This window comes from Syngnathus typhle, linkage group LG5 (genome assembly GCF_033458585.1).
Source record: "Syngnathus typhle isolate RoL2023-S1 ecotype Sweden linkage group LG5, RoL_Styp_1.0, whole genome shotgun sequence".
Classification (NCBI taxonomy): domain Eukaryota; kingdom Metazoa; phylum Chordata; class Actinopteri; order Syngnathiformes; family Syngnathidae; genus Syngnathus; species Syngnathus typhle.
Genome location: NC_083742.1, coordinates 3,746,297 through 3,760,850, shown reverse-complemented (window position 1 = coordinate 3,760,850; position 14,554 = coordinate 3,746,297). Strand labels below are relative to the sequence as shown.

At 44.5% G+C, this 14,554-nt stretch overlaps 1 protein-coding gene across 6 annotated transcripts in view; it reads right to left on the bottom strand.

Moving 5' to 3' along the window:
- Positions 1–14,554, bottom strand: part of fkbp15b (FKBP prolyl isomerase family member 15b) — a 114,954-nt gene that overhangs the window by 33,660 nt on the left and 66,740 nt on the right. For 5 of the 6 annotated variants that reach the window (XM_061278170.1, XM_061278168.1, XM_061278169.1 and 2 more), the window contains exons 13-17: positions 8,622–8,703; positions 6,672–6,772; positions 6,458–6,542; positions 6,273–6,382; positions 6,094–6,192 (exon numbers count right to left, since the gene is read on the bottom strand). In XM_061278170.1, coding sequence (XP_061134154.1) covers positions 6,094–6,192; positions 6,273–6,382; positions 6,458–6,542; positions 6,672–6,772; positions 8,622–8,703 — 477 coding nt within the window. The remainder of the gene's footprint in view (positions 1–6,093; positions 6,193–6,272; positions 6,383–6,457; positions 6,543–6,671; positions 6,773–8,621; positions 8,704–14,554) is intronic. The other variant, XM_061278167.1, reaches the window with a different exon arrangement.

Sequence of the window (14,554 nt, the reverse complement as noted above, 5' to 3'; positions counted from 1 at the left end):
TCCCAATGATCGTCACGCACGCAGGGAGGCAATGGCTCCCATTTTTATAGTCCTTGGTATGGTCTTAACTAGGCTGGATGTAATTTTTTTTGTTGGCGTTGATTTCTCCGACTGCCCGTAAAGGCACCACCGCGATCAGATGAAAAGAGAGGAATGTGACGTGCGGACATGTGAAAAAGGCGGCTCTGTATGGGAGAGAAATTGAAGAGGAATAAAAACACCCTTGGAAACCAAAACTTGCCCCTCGTCGTGACTCGGAGCCGCAACAAATGTTTCGGATTTGTGTAGGGTACATTGTGACAGACAGCAAACGAGCAGGTGATCGAGCAAGCGTCTGATACGAGACCATTGCGGTCGTATGGAGCGTGTTTGAAGTGAACAGCAGAGACGAAAGGAAAAAGGCAAAGTGTTGTGAAATAAAATATTACATGTAATACACATTGTTATTTGCTGATTGAAACTGCTAATTAAACTGTGAATTGAAACTAATAGAAAGAAAACAACTCTCGCTCTTTATATAGCTGACGTGTCTTGCGCATCCGTTCTGCGCATCGGATCCATAGAGCGCATGCGCAGTTATACTGCCTCGGTATGACGTCCGGTCCGCGATGGAGATTAAAAAACAAACAATATTTGACAATAACACGCCATCAAACGATGTGTCGTCAATTATGGATTTTACTGACTGAGTGTGTTGGGCAGGATGGCTGAATGCGATGCGCGATTGACAACAAACAAGAAGAAAGGTGATTTCAAGTTTTATTTCGAGGGAGATTTGTCATGTCTCGTCCCCAGTTTTGCTATGTGTCTAGGTTGCCATAGTTTCTGTTCGCGTCGCCCCTCCCTTCCTGTGTCACCTCAATCAATGTAACGTGTTTTGTATTTAAGTCCTGTCTGCCCCTCGCTCACCGTCGGATCATTGCATGTGTTACTGTCATGATGTCTGTTTGGTTTCTGTTCCTGTCTTTGGTAATGTCACCCTGTCTTTTTGTTCCACGTCTTTGTCGGTCAGTCCTGTTGTTGGTATTGTTGTACCATGATTTTCTTAAAAAAAATAAAATGTAAAAAAAAATTTTTTTAAATTGTACCCATGTATAATGCGCACCCCAGATTTTAGGACAATAAATTAGTTAAATTTCGCACATTATACACGGAAAAAAACGATATGTAAACTAAAGGGCAATCACATTTGTAAATAAATGACTTCTGGTTTTTGAAATGTAAATAAACCAATCTACTGTGATAAAACAAAATTACAATAACTACACTAACCATCAAAGTTAGAGGGCAGGCACTGGTCTAGCTGCGTCGCAGCATTAGTCCATTACGCCGGATCGTTCTTTTACACCAGCTGAGGCTTGCTTTGAAGTCAGCGGTGGGTATGTTTAGCTCTTTAGCTATTTCCACGGCCTTGTGCTGAATGACAGCTCTGCTGATGGGCATCCCGTCATTTCGTTTCTCGTCCACGTACGGGCACACCCTCCTGTCGAGCTCTTGAAAGTACCCGCTCTTATGACCACGAAAAGCTTTTCTCTGATTGTGAGCATTTATTAGGCGATCTTTTTGAGCTCTCCATCTCTGTACATTACAATCTGTGACACTATAGTATTTCACAGCCGCTTTGCAATTGTTTGAAGACTGCCTCAATTATCACCATCATCTTGAAGTTTGCATCATAACTTCTCCTCAGCTGCCAGTTAACCTGGCCAATCTTCGACCCACTTTTCTCCAGATTGTCGCTATGTTTCTCCATTTTCTGTTATCTCTTCTCTTATTTCTTCTCTTTTCTTTCTTACCGCTATTTTTTATTTTTCTTCTTCGTGCTACCGCTATTTTTATTTTTATTCTTAGTGACAGGGGTTCGCGTTGGCCTGGGGAGTTAAGTTCAGCATTCGCTTTAAAGATATCTGGCGACATCTAGCGTTGTGAATGGGTATAATGTCTAGACCCCGAATGTAAGACGACCTCCAATTTTTCAGTCTTATTTCAATTCTTTTTCAATTCAATTCAAGTCTTTTCTTGGTATGGGGCCGTGAGTGACTGCCTCCCAGCAGTGTTCTCTCTTTTCCTCTTTATTTACTTCTTTTCTCCTTTTTCTTTCTGTCTTTTTGTCCATTCGGCGATGCTGGTGCCTTCTACCGCACCTCGGTATCTCTTCGGATCAGATATTTTATTTTTATTTTTTTCTTCCTGGGACCGGGATCATCGGTCGAGACCGGTGTAACTCTACGACGGCTTCCTGCTTATCCGGCCAGTGATGACCAGGTCCTTGGCCTTGCAGCCGCAACCCCTGTGGGGAGTTCGCTCCCTCGTGCTCTTCGGAACCAGCGACTTTCACCATGCTAGCCCCGTGGTGACCATCTGCACGTGACCCGACTGGGTGCCCGGGACGCTGCTCACACGTTTGCCTGCTTTGTGATGTTTTCATCGATTCACGACCACGGTCCATTGGGCGCCGTTGAACTGGACTGCCCTTGCACCTGTCGATGGACCCCGTGGAGGCTATTTTGTGTGTTTTGGGGTGTTCTCTTGTATTGAGGGGTGCTGGTTGGCGGCTGTTACTTTTTTTTTCCTTTGTCTTTTAGCTTTGATTTGCTTTGATGGCTTTTATCTTGCGCACTTTCTGACTTTCTTTGTGGCGCCATTGTGTGGCAGCCTTATGAGAGCCTATTGAGTTGCGCTCATGCCATCTGTGTGTCTTTTGTATACCCACTCTGTGGTATGGATACTGCTGGGGCCTGAATTTCCCCACCCCTGAGGATCAATAAATATTCAATATTCAATCAATGCAAAAAACACCGTCTTATATTCGGGCCAATACGGTAATTAACAGGCATGTTTTTGGGCAGGTAAGGGGACCATTCACCTTTCGTCCATGAATGCTGTCCTGTTCATCGAAGTCTGTTGACATTTATATAAAAAGAGATGCAATATGCAGATGACAATATCAGCCGGACTGAGTAAGTAATTTTGATACAATGTGAAATGTATGGAAGAGAGATTAAAGCACCCACTTATTCTACTACTGTGCACGGCCACGCTCTTTTACTTGAGAGCCTGTGTGGATGAGGTGCTTCTGTGAACTTCCCCCTTTCCAAATCAGCTGCAGTCTTAGCTATCCATAACACTGTATTAAAGCAGTCATAAAGATCAAATAGCCCAACTACTTTTTATCAACCGCCTTTAAATTAGTCATGGAAATGAAATTACTAGCGCGTTTAGCTTCATACAGTCTGTATATCGTCCACTTAAAACACTACTTGAAAATGTATGCACAACGAAAAAAAAATGTGGACCGTGACCATTTCTTGTGCACTTGGCACCGACCCTTGGATGCAGTTCGATGATCGACTTTGTAGTTGTGTAATAGGATTTCCGGCTGCATGTTTTGGACACCCTTGTGCACTTGGCACCAGGACACCCTTGGACACAGTTCAATGATTGACTTTGTAGTTGTGTCATAGGATTTCTGGCTGCATGTTTTGGACACGCGGGTGAAGAGAGGGGAAGACTGTCGGTCCGACCTGGCAGACCCAAACGTACTGTGAGGGTCTGCTGGGAGGGTCTGCTGGGAACGTCTGGCAGAATCCCCTGTCAGAAAGATCTTCAACTCCCACCTCCGGAAGAGTTTCTCCCACATTCCGATGGAGGACATTGAGTCTGAGTGGACCATGTTTTGTGCCTCTATTGTTGAGGTGGCCATAAGGTGACTGTCGTGGTGGCAGCTGGTTGACACTGGCGGCAAGGGATGCCGTGAAGCTAAAGGAGTCCTATCGGGCTGTTTTGGCCTGTGGGACTCTGGAGGAAGCCGACAGGTACCGGATGGGGAAGCGGAACGCGACTTTGGCGGTTGCGAGGCAATAGAGAATGACTTCCGGATGGCTTCGAGGAAATTCTTGTTCACCATCTGGCGTCTCAGGAGGGGGAAGCAGTGCAACGTTAACACTGTGAACAGTGGAGACGGTGTGCTGCTGACCTCAATTCAGAACATCGTGAGTTGGTGGGAAGCATACTTCTAAGACCTCCTCAATTTCATCGACATGCCTTCCATTGTGGAAGCAGGGCTTGGAGACTCTGAGGTGGACTCTCCGATCCCTGGGGACAAAGTCATTGAGGTAGTTAAAAAAAAAACTCTGAGATCCGCCCAGAGTTCTTAAAGGTTCTGGATGTTGTGAGGCTGTCCTGGCTGACACACCTCTACAACATTGCGTGGACATCGGGGACGTTGCCTCTGGATTGGCAGACTGGGGTGGTGGTCCCACTTTTTAAGAAGGATGACTGGAGGGTGTGTTCCAACTACAGAGGAATCACACTTCTCAGCCTCCCTGGTAAGGTCTATTCAGGGGTGCTGGAGAGGAGGGTCCGTCGGGAGGTCTATCCTCTGATTCAGGAGGAGCAGTGGGGGTTTTGTCCTTGATTGATTGATTGAACATTTATTGATCCCGGGGGTGGGGAAATTCAGCCACCAGAAGTATTCATATATAAAAGACACATACAGGGTATATAAAAGACACACACAGATGGCATGAGCGCAACTCAATAGGCTCTTATAAGGCGGCCACACAACAACGCCACAAAGAAAGTCAGTAAGTGTGAAAGTTAAAAGCCATCAAAGCAAAGCAACAAGACAAAGTAAAAAAAAAAAAAGTACCAGCGGCCAACCAGCTCCCCCAACACCAAAGAACACCCCAAAACATACAGAATAGCCTTCACGGGGTCCATAAACAGGTGTAAGGGCAGCTCAAGTTCAACGGCGCCCAATGGACCGTGGTCGTGAATCGGTAAAACATCACAAAACAGTGTGAGCAGCGTCCTGGGTACCCAGTCGGGGCACGTGCAGATGGTCATCATGGGGCTGGCACGGCGAAGGTCGTTGGTTCTTACAAGCACAAGGGAGCGGACTCCCCACAGGGGTTGCGGCTGCGAGGCCAAGGCGAGGGACCCGGTCAGCACCGGGCAGATGAGCAGGAAGCCGTCATAGAGTCACGCTGGTCCCGACCGATGTGCGCAGCCATCCTGGACCCAGGGAAAAAAATATCCGATCCGAAAGCGATCTGCAGAAGCCGAGGTGCGGTAGAAGGCACCAGCATCGCCGAATGGACAAATAGAAAGAAAGAAAAATGAAGGGAATAAAGAGGAAAAGAGAGAACACTGCTGGGAGGCTGCCACTCACAGCAGCGCCATACCCCCAAAAAAAACATAAAACAGTGGCACAGTGGACCAACTCTATTGAGGGTGTCCGGTTTGGTGACCTCAGTATTGCATCTCTGCGTTTTGCAGACGATGTTTTGCTGTTGGCTTCTTCAAGTCGTGATCTTCAGCTCTCATTGGAACGGTTCGCGGCCGAGTGTGAAGCGATCGGGATGAAAACCAGCACCTCCAACTCTGAGACCATGGTCCTCAGTCGGAAAAGCGTGGAATGCCCTCTCCAGGTCGGGGATGAGAACCTGCCCCAGGTGGAGGAGTTCAAGTATCTTGGGGTCTTGTTCACGAGCGAGGGGAGGATGGAGCGTGAGATCAGCAGGCGGATTGGTCTGCTGTGATGCGCACTCTGTACCAGTCTGTTGCGGTGAAGAGGGAGCTGAGCCGAAAGGCGAAGCTCTCGATTTACCGGTCGATCCACGCGCCTACCCTCACCTATGGTCACGAGCTTTGGGTCGTGCTCGAAAGAACAAGATCTTGGATACAAGCGGCCGAAATGAGTTTACTCTGCAGGGTATCCGGGTTCTCCCTGAGAGATAGGGTAAGAAGCTCGGTCACCCATGAGGGAATGCCTTGGGATCTCCCGGGATGAGCTGGGCGAAGTGGCTGGGGAGAGGGAAGTCTGGACGTCCCTCCTAAAGCTACTGTCCCCGTGACCCGACCCCGGATAAGCGGTAGAAGATGGATGGATGGATGGATGGATGGATGGATGGATGGATGGATGGATGGATGGATGGATGGATGGATGGATGGATGGATGAGGCTTACAATTAAAATTATTTTGACAGCCCTGATCAAGAGCAAGGAAACACAGCAAACATCCCAAATTATTCAGTCGCCGGAACTATAATGGGTGCCACAGTCACACTAGAAATTATTTACTTTATATACCTGTATGATTCTTTGGACATTTTGTATGATCATTGAGGACTCCATCGATATACCAGACAGGCCCAATGAGACAGTTCCCTGCCTTTGAAGGTCATCTATCTAATAAATAAAATAATGTAAGTTGAAAGCAGGGTCAGATTGTGTTGAAGCCATGTTCTGCATTTCCTTGGATTTTGTACCTTTGATACAAGTTGATCAACCTTTTCCGCTACTTTTCCGACAGCTAACCGGATCTCTGTATTTTGCTGTCGAGTCTCAATCATCAAGAAGGAAGTCACGTCACTGGAGCCTGGAGGACATAGTTTCAAATGTACAAATAAACATTGATATATGTTCTTATATTTTTCAAGTTTTCTTATCTTACCAATGTAAGGGACACGTGAAGGATAAATTTGGCTCAAAGACTGGAGCTGATTTGTAGGAACAGAAGTCTGTGTGTTGGAGTAGAACTTTAAAACAGCAGCAGCAACAACAACACATTAATAATAATGAATAATAATGAACAAGAACCACTTTTATTTCCTTTCATATCCTTAAGAAATCCCAATAAATTTGGACAAAATAGGAGGAAAGCTCACCTGAAAAGTGTGTGTGCTACCTAGCAAACCAGGCTGTGTAGCAACATTGGTAAGGTTGGGAAGCACATTCGTCGGAAAAACAGGATAGGGATGTGGAAGCGCTGAAAAGAAAAAAAATAGAGGTCAGTTCAAAACAGTTTAATGCGTTAAATTAATTCTGACTTATTAGAGTGATGAATTAAAGGAAATAATGACATTTCGACCATTATAAAAAAACAGTTTTCATAACTTTTCTGATGAAACATCAACTTACAACTTGTTGAATGGTACTGTTGTGATGGCCTGATGGCATCTATCGCTATTACTGGCACAAAAGAATGAGGAGTAGCGTGGCACGAACTTTATTTTTGCTATGCATGATGTCCCCCGGGTTAGCATAATGTGGTATTTTTTAAGATGGAGACTTTTCATTGCTTGGAAAGGGAAATCACGCTTCTAATTGACTTGCAATACACCCATGCCCCCTAACGGCCAACTAGAAACACTACGTGTTGAAAATGCAATGTGTTAAAATTTCTGAATAATATAAATACCGTTTCTACTTTGCAGATTTTCATTTTTTGCGGATGGTTCTGAAACGCATCTCCCGCAATAAACGAGGGATCACTGTATTGTGAGGGGATTTATTTTCTTATGTGTTATGTATGGTTGGATGGACAAGTCTTCTGCTGCTGATATTTGTGTGCGCCGCAAGTAACCTGTATCTCTGCTGACAAACTACAAATATGTCCGACCGGAAAGTGAGGCGCATATCTTCCGGCCTGCAGGGAGTGGGGTGTGAAGTATCTCATTTGCATTTAAACAGACCGCGCCAAAATGGCTTGCTCTGAAACACTCCTCAGATTAGGGGTAAAAGAGGGGCCTGGGATGCTATGATTATGAGGAACTCGGACAAAACCATTTCTGTTCTACTTTATATAGACCACAGCTGAATGAGTAAAATGCAAAACAGAAGGATTTGTAAGCATATGTCTGCACGAGCCTGGAAATCCAGAATCAATGCTGTACCAACGATTGCATCTAGTGGGTAGTCTCATCAAAAGCATTTCCAATGCAGGGTGAACCTGAGCAGACAGACTGCGAAAATAACCAATCAGGGAAGAGAGGAAGTCGAAATTACAACATCCAAACACATCCAAATGCTTCCAGTGCCATCAGCTGCTGGGGTTTCAATGACACTATGTAATTCTAGTTATTTAAAACTTAATTAATGCTCAATGATTGTGTAAAGATACTTTCTTTTAGTAAGACAGAGGCAAGTTGTTTACCTGCTTAACATGTTTCGGCAACATGCCTGTCTTACTAAAAAGTATCTTGAAAACTATTTTATCAAGTGAAGATAGTATGATCCTCCCCTTGGGTTGGTGTCAAGAAGGGCATCCAGCTGTAAAATGTTTTGCTCCAAAAATGTTCTCAGTATAGGACTCTCAACCACGAGATGGTCATGGACCGTCCCCGGTGGAAGAAAGCCATATTGAGAATCCAGTCCAACCCAGCGGCGCCTGGAAAGCGGACTTTAAACCGATGATGATGATGATGAAGATAGTATGATCCTCACCAATTCACCAAAGAATGCACAATATATTCTAAACGACCACGATTGTGAGTGATGTGAGTCACCTCGCTCATTTTTTGTTTGATCTTCTGCCCTCTGGGAAGAGGTACAGGAGCCTGCGCTCCCGCACCACTAGACTCACCAACAGCTTCATACTCCAGGCTGTTAGGATCCTGAACTCTCTACCCCCTTCTGCGTAGCGTCCTGTACTTTTGCGCTATATTCTGACTGTCTGCTGTTTGCACACTTGCTCCATTTTTGCTCCTCTTATTTATTATGTTATGTTATTTATTATTATTATTATTATGTTATTTATTCTTTGTTTGTGCCTTGTTTTTATTTTTTGTGTTGTTTACTTGTATGTGTATTGTGTACTATGTCAAAAAAAAAGTTACCATGTGCTTGAACTGGGGCAGCAGAAGAGATCTGCACAGGAGATGATGCAACAGGCAGATTCTTGGCTCTAACAGTGGTATCCTGCACAAAATGAGATAGTGTCATTGACTGAAAATATTACTGTATATTGACAAGGGCTACTCGATATAACCTCACCATTCAAGGGGGATAGGGACTGGACGAACTACAATGCATAAATTGAAGCTCATTGATAGGAATTGGAATTTTGTAAAACCTTTTAACCCCCCCAAATTATTCAAATAATAATGATACACCTTCTAACCCACCCAAAGATGTGTAAAGAATAGATGCCAAATGGTGATAAAGTTTGTGTGAAAGAGAGGCTGAACCCATTAGGACTTACTACGTTCAACAAATATAGACCGTATTTTCCAGTATCCATAGCCTTAACTAGCCTTTACAATATCTTAAAAGCCTCTGATTTGATCAAAACCGCCAGGGGACCTTATAACAAGGTGCACCTTTTGTGTGTGACGAATTCCAAAGTGTTGTTGTGCGGCTACCGACACGTGCATAATATGGAAGCTGACAGCAATCATAGAACACTACGTAATACACCAAATATGTAAAATGACAGCGATGAACCAATCAGAGACTATCAAATATGTAAAATAAGTACCCTGGAGCAGTAAACCAACCAGAAAACATTCGTAAATAGAGTGCATACTTACCTCTGGCAAATATAAATACTACTCGTTTGTGCAAAACAAACAGCATCAGTTTGCCTAAAGACCCCCAAGACTAAAATTGACGAAGAGATACATGGAATAATTAAAGGTATGGGCCATCAGTTACACGGTGGCTCATGGTAATAGACCAGCCGTGAGAAAATTCCACATCAATGAAATCACAAAGCCGCGTAATTGCTGTAATTTGGAGGCGTGTTTTGCTCAGATTAAACAATGGATGTCACTCAATTCACTCAGTCACTCTTACATCTCAAGAAGGATTAAACCGATATTTTGATAATTGGCCCTGCTCGTCATTGGCACCTATTGAAGGACACTGCTGTAAATCTTGATAAATGTACTCTTACCGAAAGTGATTCTGTAACAAAACTCTCTCCTTTCAAAAACACACTAAGAACATAACTAGAATTGCATTTTTTCACCACAGCAATATTGCTAAGATTTATCCCATTCTTGTGATGCAGAAATCATTAAATATTCGTTTGTTACCTCGCACCAATGTTTACTTATTATATTGCTGTTCTCCTTCATTTTTCTATGCTGGGCTGCTGAAACGAACACATTTCCCCGTCGTGGGTTCAATAAAGTTCTACCTCATCTTATCTTATGTATTGCTCCCTGATCTTCCTATCTCTAGTACTAAAACTCTACAGTTGGCAAAAATAGGCTCCAGATAGACTTTTCACAAAGACAAGAATATTTCATCATATTACCCTGGTACAAGGCAATTTGCATTGGCTCCTAGTCCACTTTGGATGGTACTTCATGGTTCTGTTCCAAACCACTACAATATTGCATGGGTTAGTGCTTTATCTTGTTGAATGAGTCGTACCATGTGTTCTGTTGCAAAACCTTCATTCTCAAAATGCTGGTCTTTTACTGACCCCAAGAGCCAAAAAGAATTCCACAGGTTCGAGAGCATTTTCTATTCAGGTTACAGAGCTCTGAATGTCCTACCCCAAGGATATCTGAGCCGCTATCTCATTGGATACGTTTAAGACAGGATTAAAGACTTATTTTGACACTCTACAATGGCTGGTTTGACTACCGCTTCTACTCTCTCTCCCCCTCATCCCTGGTTTGGGGAGGGGGCCAGGTGGGGACAAAACTGAATGTTTTTGTCTGGATTGTACACCAACTGACAAGATCTGAGGTGGACCACCTCCTCAATTTCACTTCGCAACACAGAGGCGTCAACAAAGCCCTGGCTTCATTGTGTACAATGAAGAGGCCCGAGAAGTCAATGTTTATCATACAGTTATGTTTTCTCATGACGATACGCAGTTTGGGAACTGGATGGATGCCCAAACAGTCCCCTCCAAAAGTAGTAAAACATCAAGGTCAATTCCTTTGTCTATGTTGTATACTGAAGACATTTGGGTTTTCCAAAAAAGATGAATATCACACAAAAGTTCAGCAGAATTCTACACTTTATCCTGCCCATCGGACACTCAGCGACTCTGGGGTTTTATGGGGCAATACGGTGGCCTGCTGGCCGAGGCAGAGCTTCCCCTCATTTGAATGACCAGCAGCCAAGTAAGGCCAAGGAAAATGACTTACACATTCAAAGAAATTCTGGTCCACCATTCTGTGTATAAGGTGGGAAAAGCAGTGCACCATTGACATTGCCTATAGTGAAGTTGAGGCGCTGCTGACCTCAATTGGGACTGAGTTGGTGTGAAGAATCTCCTCTATTCACACCGACACATCCTTTGAGGAAGCAGACTCGAGAATTCTGCGGTGGGCTCCCATCTCTGGGGTTGGCTGACTGCCGTGGTGGCCCCTCTTTTTAACAAGGGGAACTGGAGGATGTATTTCAATTCCTTTGGAGTAGTGTGGTTTTCATCCTGATCTTGAATCAGTGGACCAGTTTTACAGGCTCTACAGCAGGGGTGGGCAAACTTTTTGACTCGCGGGCCGAACTGGGTTCTAAATTTGGACCGGAGGGCCGAACCAGGAGCAGATGGACGTAATGTTTGTGTGAAGTAATATAAGCGACCTGTAAAGGTCATTGCATAAAATATTTTGGCCTTTAGTAGGTAGTAAAGCATGGATATTCCATACAGGTTTTTTGAAAACGAATGCATTTATTAACAGCATTAAAAAAAAAAAAAAAAAATCACTAAAAATCTGCTATCAGTGATTCTCATAAAATACGACACTGTTATTATGAATAACAGTCTCCATCACTTCAGTGCCTGCAGGTCAGATTAATGAAAGATGTTTATCTTATGAGATCTCATCAAACGGCAAACATTCTAACCAAATATATCATCTTGAAGAATCGGTGAAAGCATACATCCAAATAAAGTAATCAAAACGGCAACACGGTGAGGGGTATCTGAAAATCAGAGCAGAGTTTTAACTCACAAACATCTGGTAACAGAGGTGAGGACGTCGCGAACGTCGAGCCAAATTAGTCACTCTTTTTTTAACATTCGGCACTCACTTCTTTTCTTCGGGCCACTCATTTTAATGGAAGGATTCCAGGGGAAGGTTTGTAGGTGGCTTTAGCGTAAAACGGTATCTGAAAGCTCAGCGCGCGAATTGCAAGAACGCCGTCGTCACAGCCCACGCTCTAAATTCGGGGCTGATAGAAATAGAGCGCGAGTGCGCCATGTCCGTACTACTGAGTACGTACACGCACTTGTGAGTGTGCACCGAGCTTTCTGACACGGCTTTCGGTAGTAAATGCGCAGGCGAGCGCTTTCCCATCTACTGGGGAAACGCAGTCATTGCAGGCAAAATGACCAAAAAATGTTTAATAATACAATTTATTCAGGGTTGGCGGGCCGGATTAAACGGTCCCGTGGGCCGGATGTGGCCCGCGGGCCGTAGTTTGCCCACCCCTGCAGTAGACAGTAGTAACAATGAAATGTATATACTCACTTTGTGTCAAAGACGCACACGATCATCGCAACACACTCAGTCGATACCACCAACTTTTAACTTACCCCTGCGTTCAAGCTCCAACATCCGCGATAAACTGAGGTAACTCACGCAAGACTTAAGGCACGGTGACGTAACTGTCCCAAAATTTTTAATGTCTAGACCCCGAATGTAAGACGACCCCCACTTTTTCAGTCTTATTTCAATGCAAAAAACACCGTCTTATATTCGGGCTAATACGGTATATAATATTTTCTGCGGAGTATGCAATTCCTGTTTGGGAGAGATCAACCCACGTCAACTGGACTCAGCGTTGAACAACACCTGCCGCTTGATAACTAGTTGCTTAAAGCCTACCAATGTGAACAATCTGCATCTCCTCGCTGGCATCGCTCCTCCAGATGTGAGAAGGGAGGTCACCAACCGAGTGACCAACCAATCCTTCATGGACGCAAACCCCCGGCCCAACGAATGAAGTCAAGGAGAAGCTTCCTCAGCCATGTCCAGCCTCTCACATCTCAGGAAGAAACAAGACTCCAGCTATGGACAACAAAACTTGAGAATGACCCCCTTCCTATTGACATGGGAATCCCCTTTTCCAAAGATCTCCCACCCGGCTAAAAGCACCATGGGTCCGGCAGAAGACACTCAACCGCCTGAGAACAGGAACAGGCAGATCAGAAGCTGCTATGGCCAGATGGGGCTACAAAACCGGCCCAACCCTCTGTGAATGGGGAGAAGAGGACTATACCATGCCTTTTCTGCCCTCTACTACCCAACCCCTGCAGCTCAAAAGATCTTGCTGAATTCAATGACAACGCAAAAGACTGTATAAAGACATGGGAAACTGTCATCTGACTAACACTTCAAAGACACCAAAAGAAGAAAAATTATACTTATGCATTGCACACAGACTGATGTATTTCAAATGTTGTTCATTTTAGTTTTGAGTATTATAACCAACAGCTCATGAAAACCCCAAAATCAGTATCTCAGAAAATTTGAATATTTTGAAAAGGTTCAATATAGAAGACACTTGATGCCACACTCCTCAGCTGATTACCTCAGAACACCTGCAAGTGCCTTTAAATGGACTCTGTCTTGTTCTGAAGACTACACAATCATGGGGAAGACTGCTGACTTGACTGTTGTCCAAAAGACGACCATTGACATTATGCACAGAGAGGGCAAGACACAAAAGGTGATTGCTAAAGAGGCTGGCTGTTTGCAGAGCTATGTGTCCAAGCACATTAATAGACAGTTGAAGGGAGGGAAGAAATGTGGTAGAAAAGAAGTGTACAAACTATAGGGATAACCACACCCTGGAGAGAATTGTGAAACAGAACCCATTCAAGAATGTGGGGGAGAATCAGAAAGAGTGGACTGCAGCTGGATTCAACGCTTCAAGAACCACCACAAAGACACGCATGAAAGACATGGGTTTCAGCTGTCGGATTCCTTGTATAAAGCCACTCTTGGTCAACCAGTAAGGATCAAAGTCTTGCCTCTGCTCCTTCACATTGAGAGGAGCCAGATGTTGGGGCTTTGCTATCTCGTTAGAATGCCTCCCAGATACCTCCTTGGCGAGGTGTTCCAGGCAAGTCCCACTGGAAGAAAGCCCAGAGGAATCAGGACACTCTGAAGAGACTACCTCCTGGCTGGCCTGGCCTTAAGATCCCGGTAAGAGCTGGACGAAATGGCTGGGGAGAGGGAAGTCTGGCATTCCCTGCTAAAGATGCTGCCCCCCGTGACCCGACTTGAATATGTGATAGAGATGGATGGATGTTATAATTAGGAATTACACTTTTTAAACCAAATTATAAGCATGCTAATTAGAAATACACAATCTGAGAAAAGCAGAAGTTCAGTACTAAGACCACCAAACTTGACCCATGCAACTTGTATATATTGTGTCCATAAAGGTTATGAACACATTTGGTGACAAAGGGTAGCCTTGGCGAAGCCCTACCCTCACGGCAAAAGTGTCTCACTTACTGCCGTCAATGCATATTAAAGTCTCCCATCGATTGTATACGGAGTGATCAGGGGGTTCAGACCTTTGTACACCTTCCACAGAACTCACAGAGGGACATGGTCGAACGCCTTTTCCAAGTCTACACACATGTAGACGAAAACACATTTCATCCTCGAGGACCCTGTAGAGCAGGGGTGGGCAAACTACGGCCCGTGGGCCACATCGGGACCATTTAATCCGGCCCGCCAACCCTGAACAAATTGTATTATTAAACTTTTTTTTTTTGGTCATTTTGCCTGCAATGACTGCGTTTCCACAGTAGATGGGGAAGCACTCGCCTGCGCATTTACTACCGGAA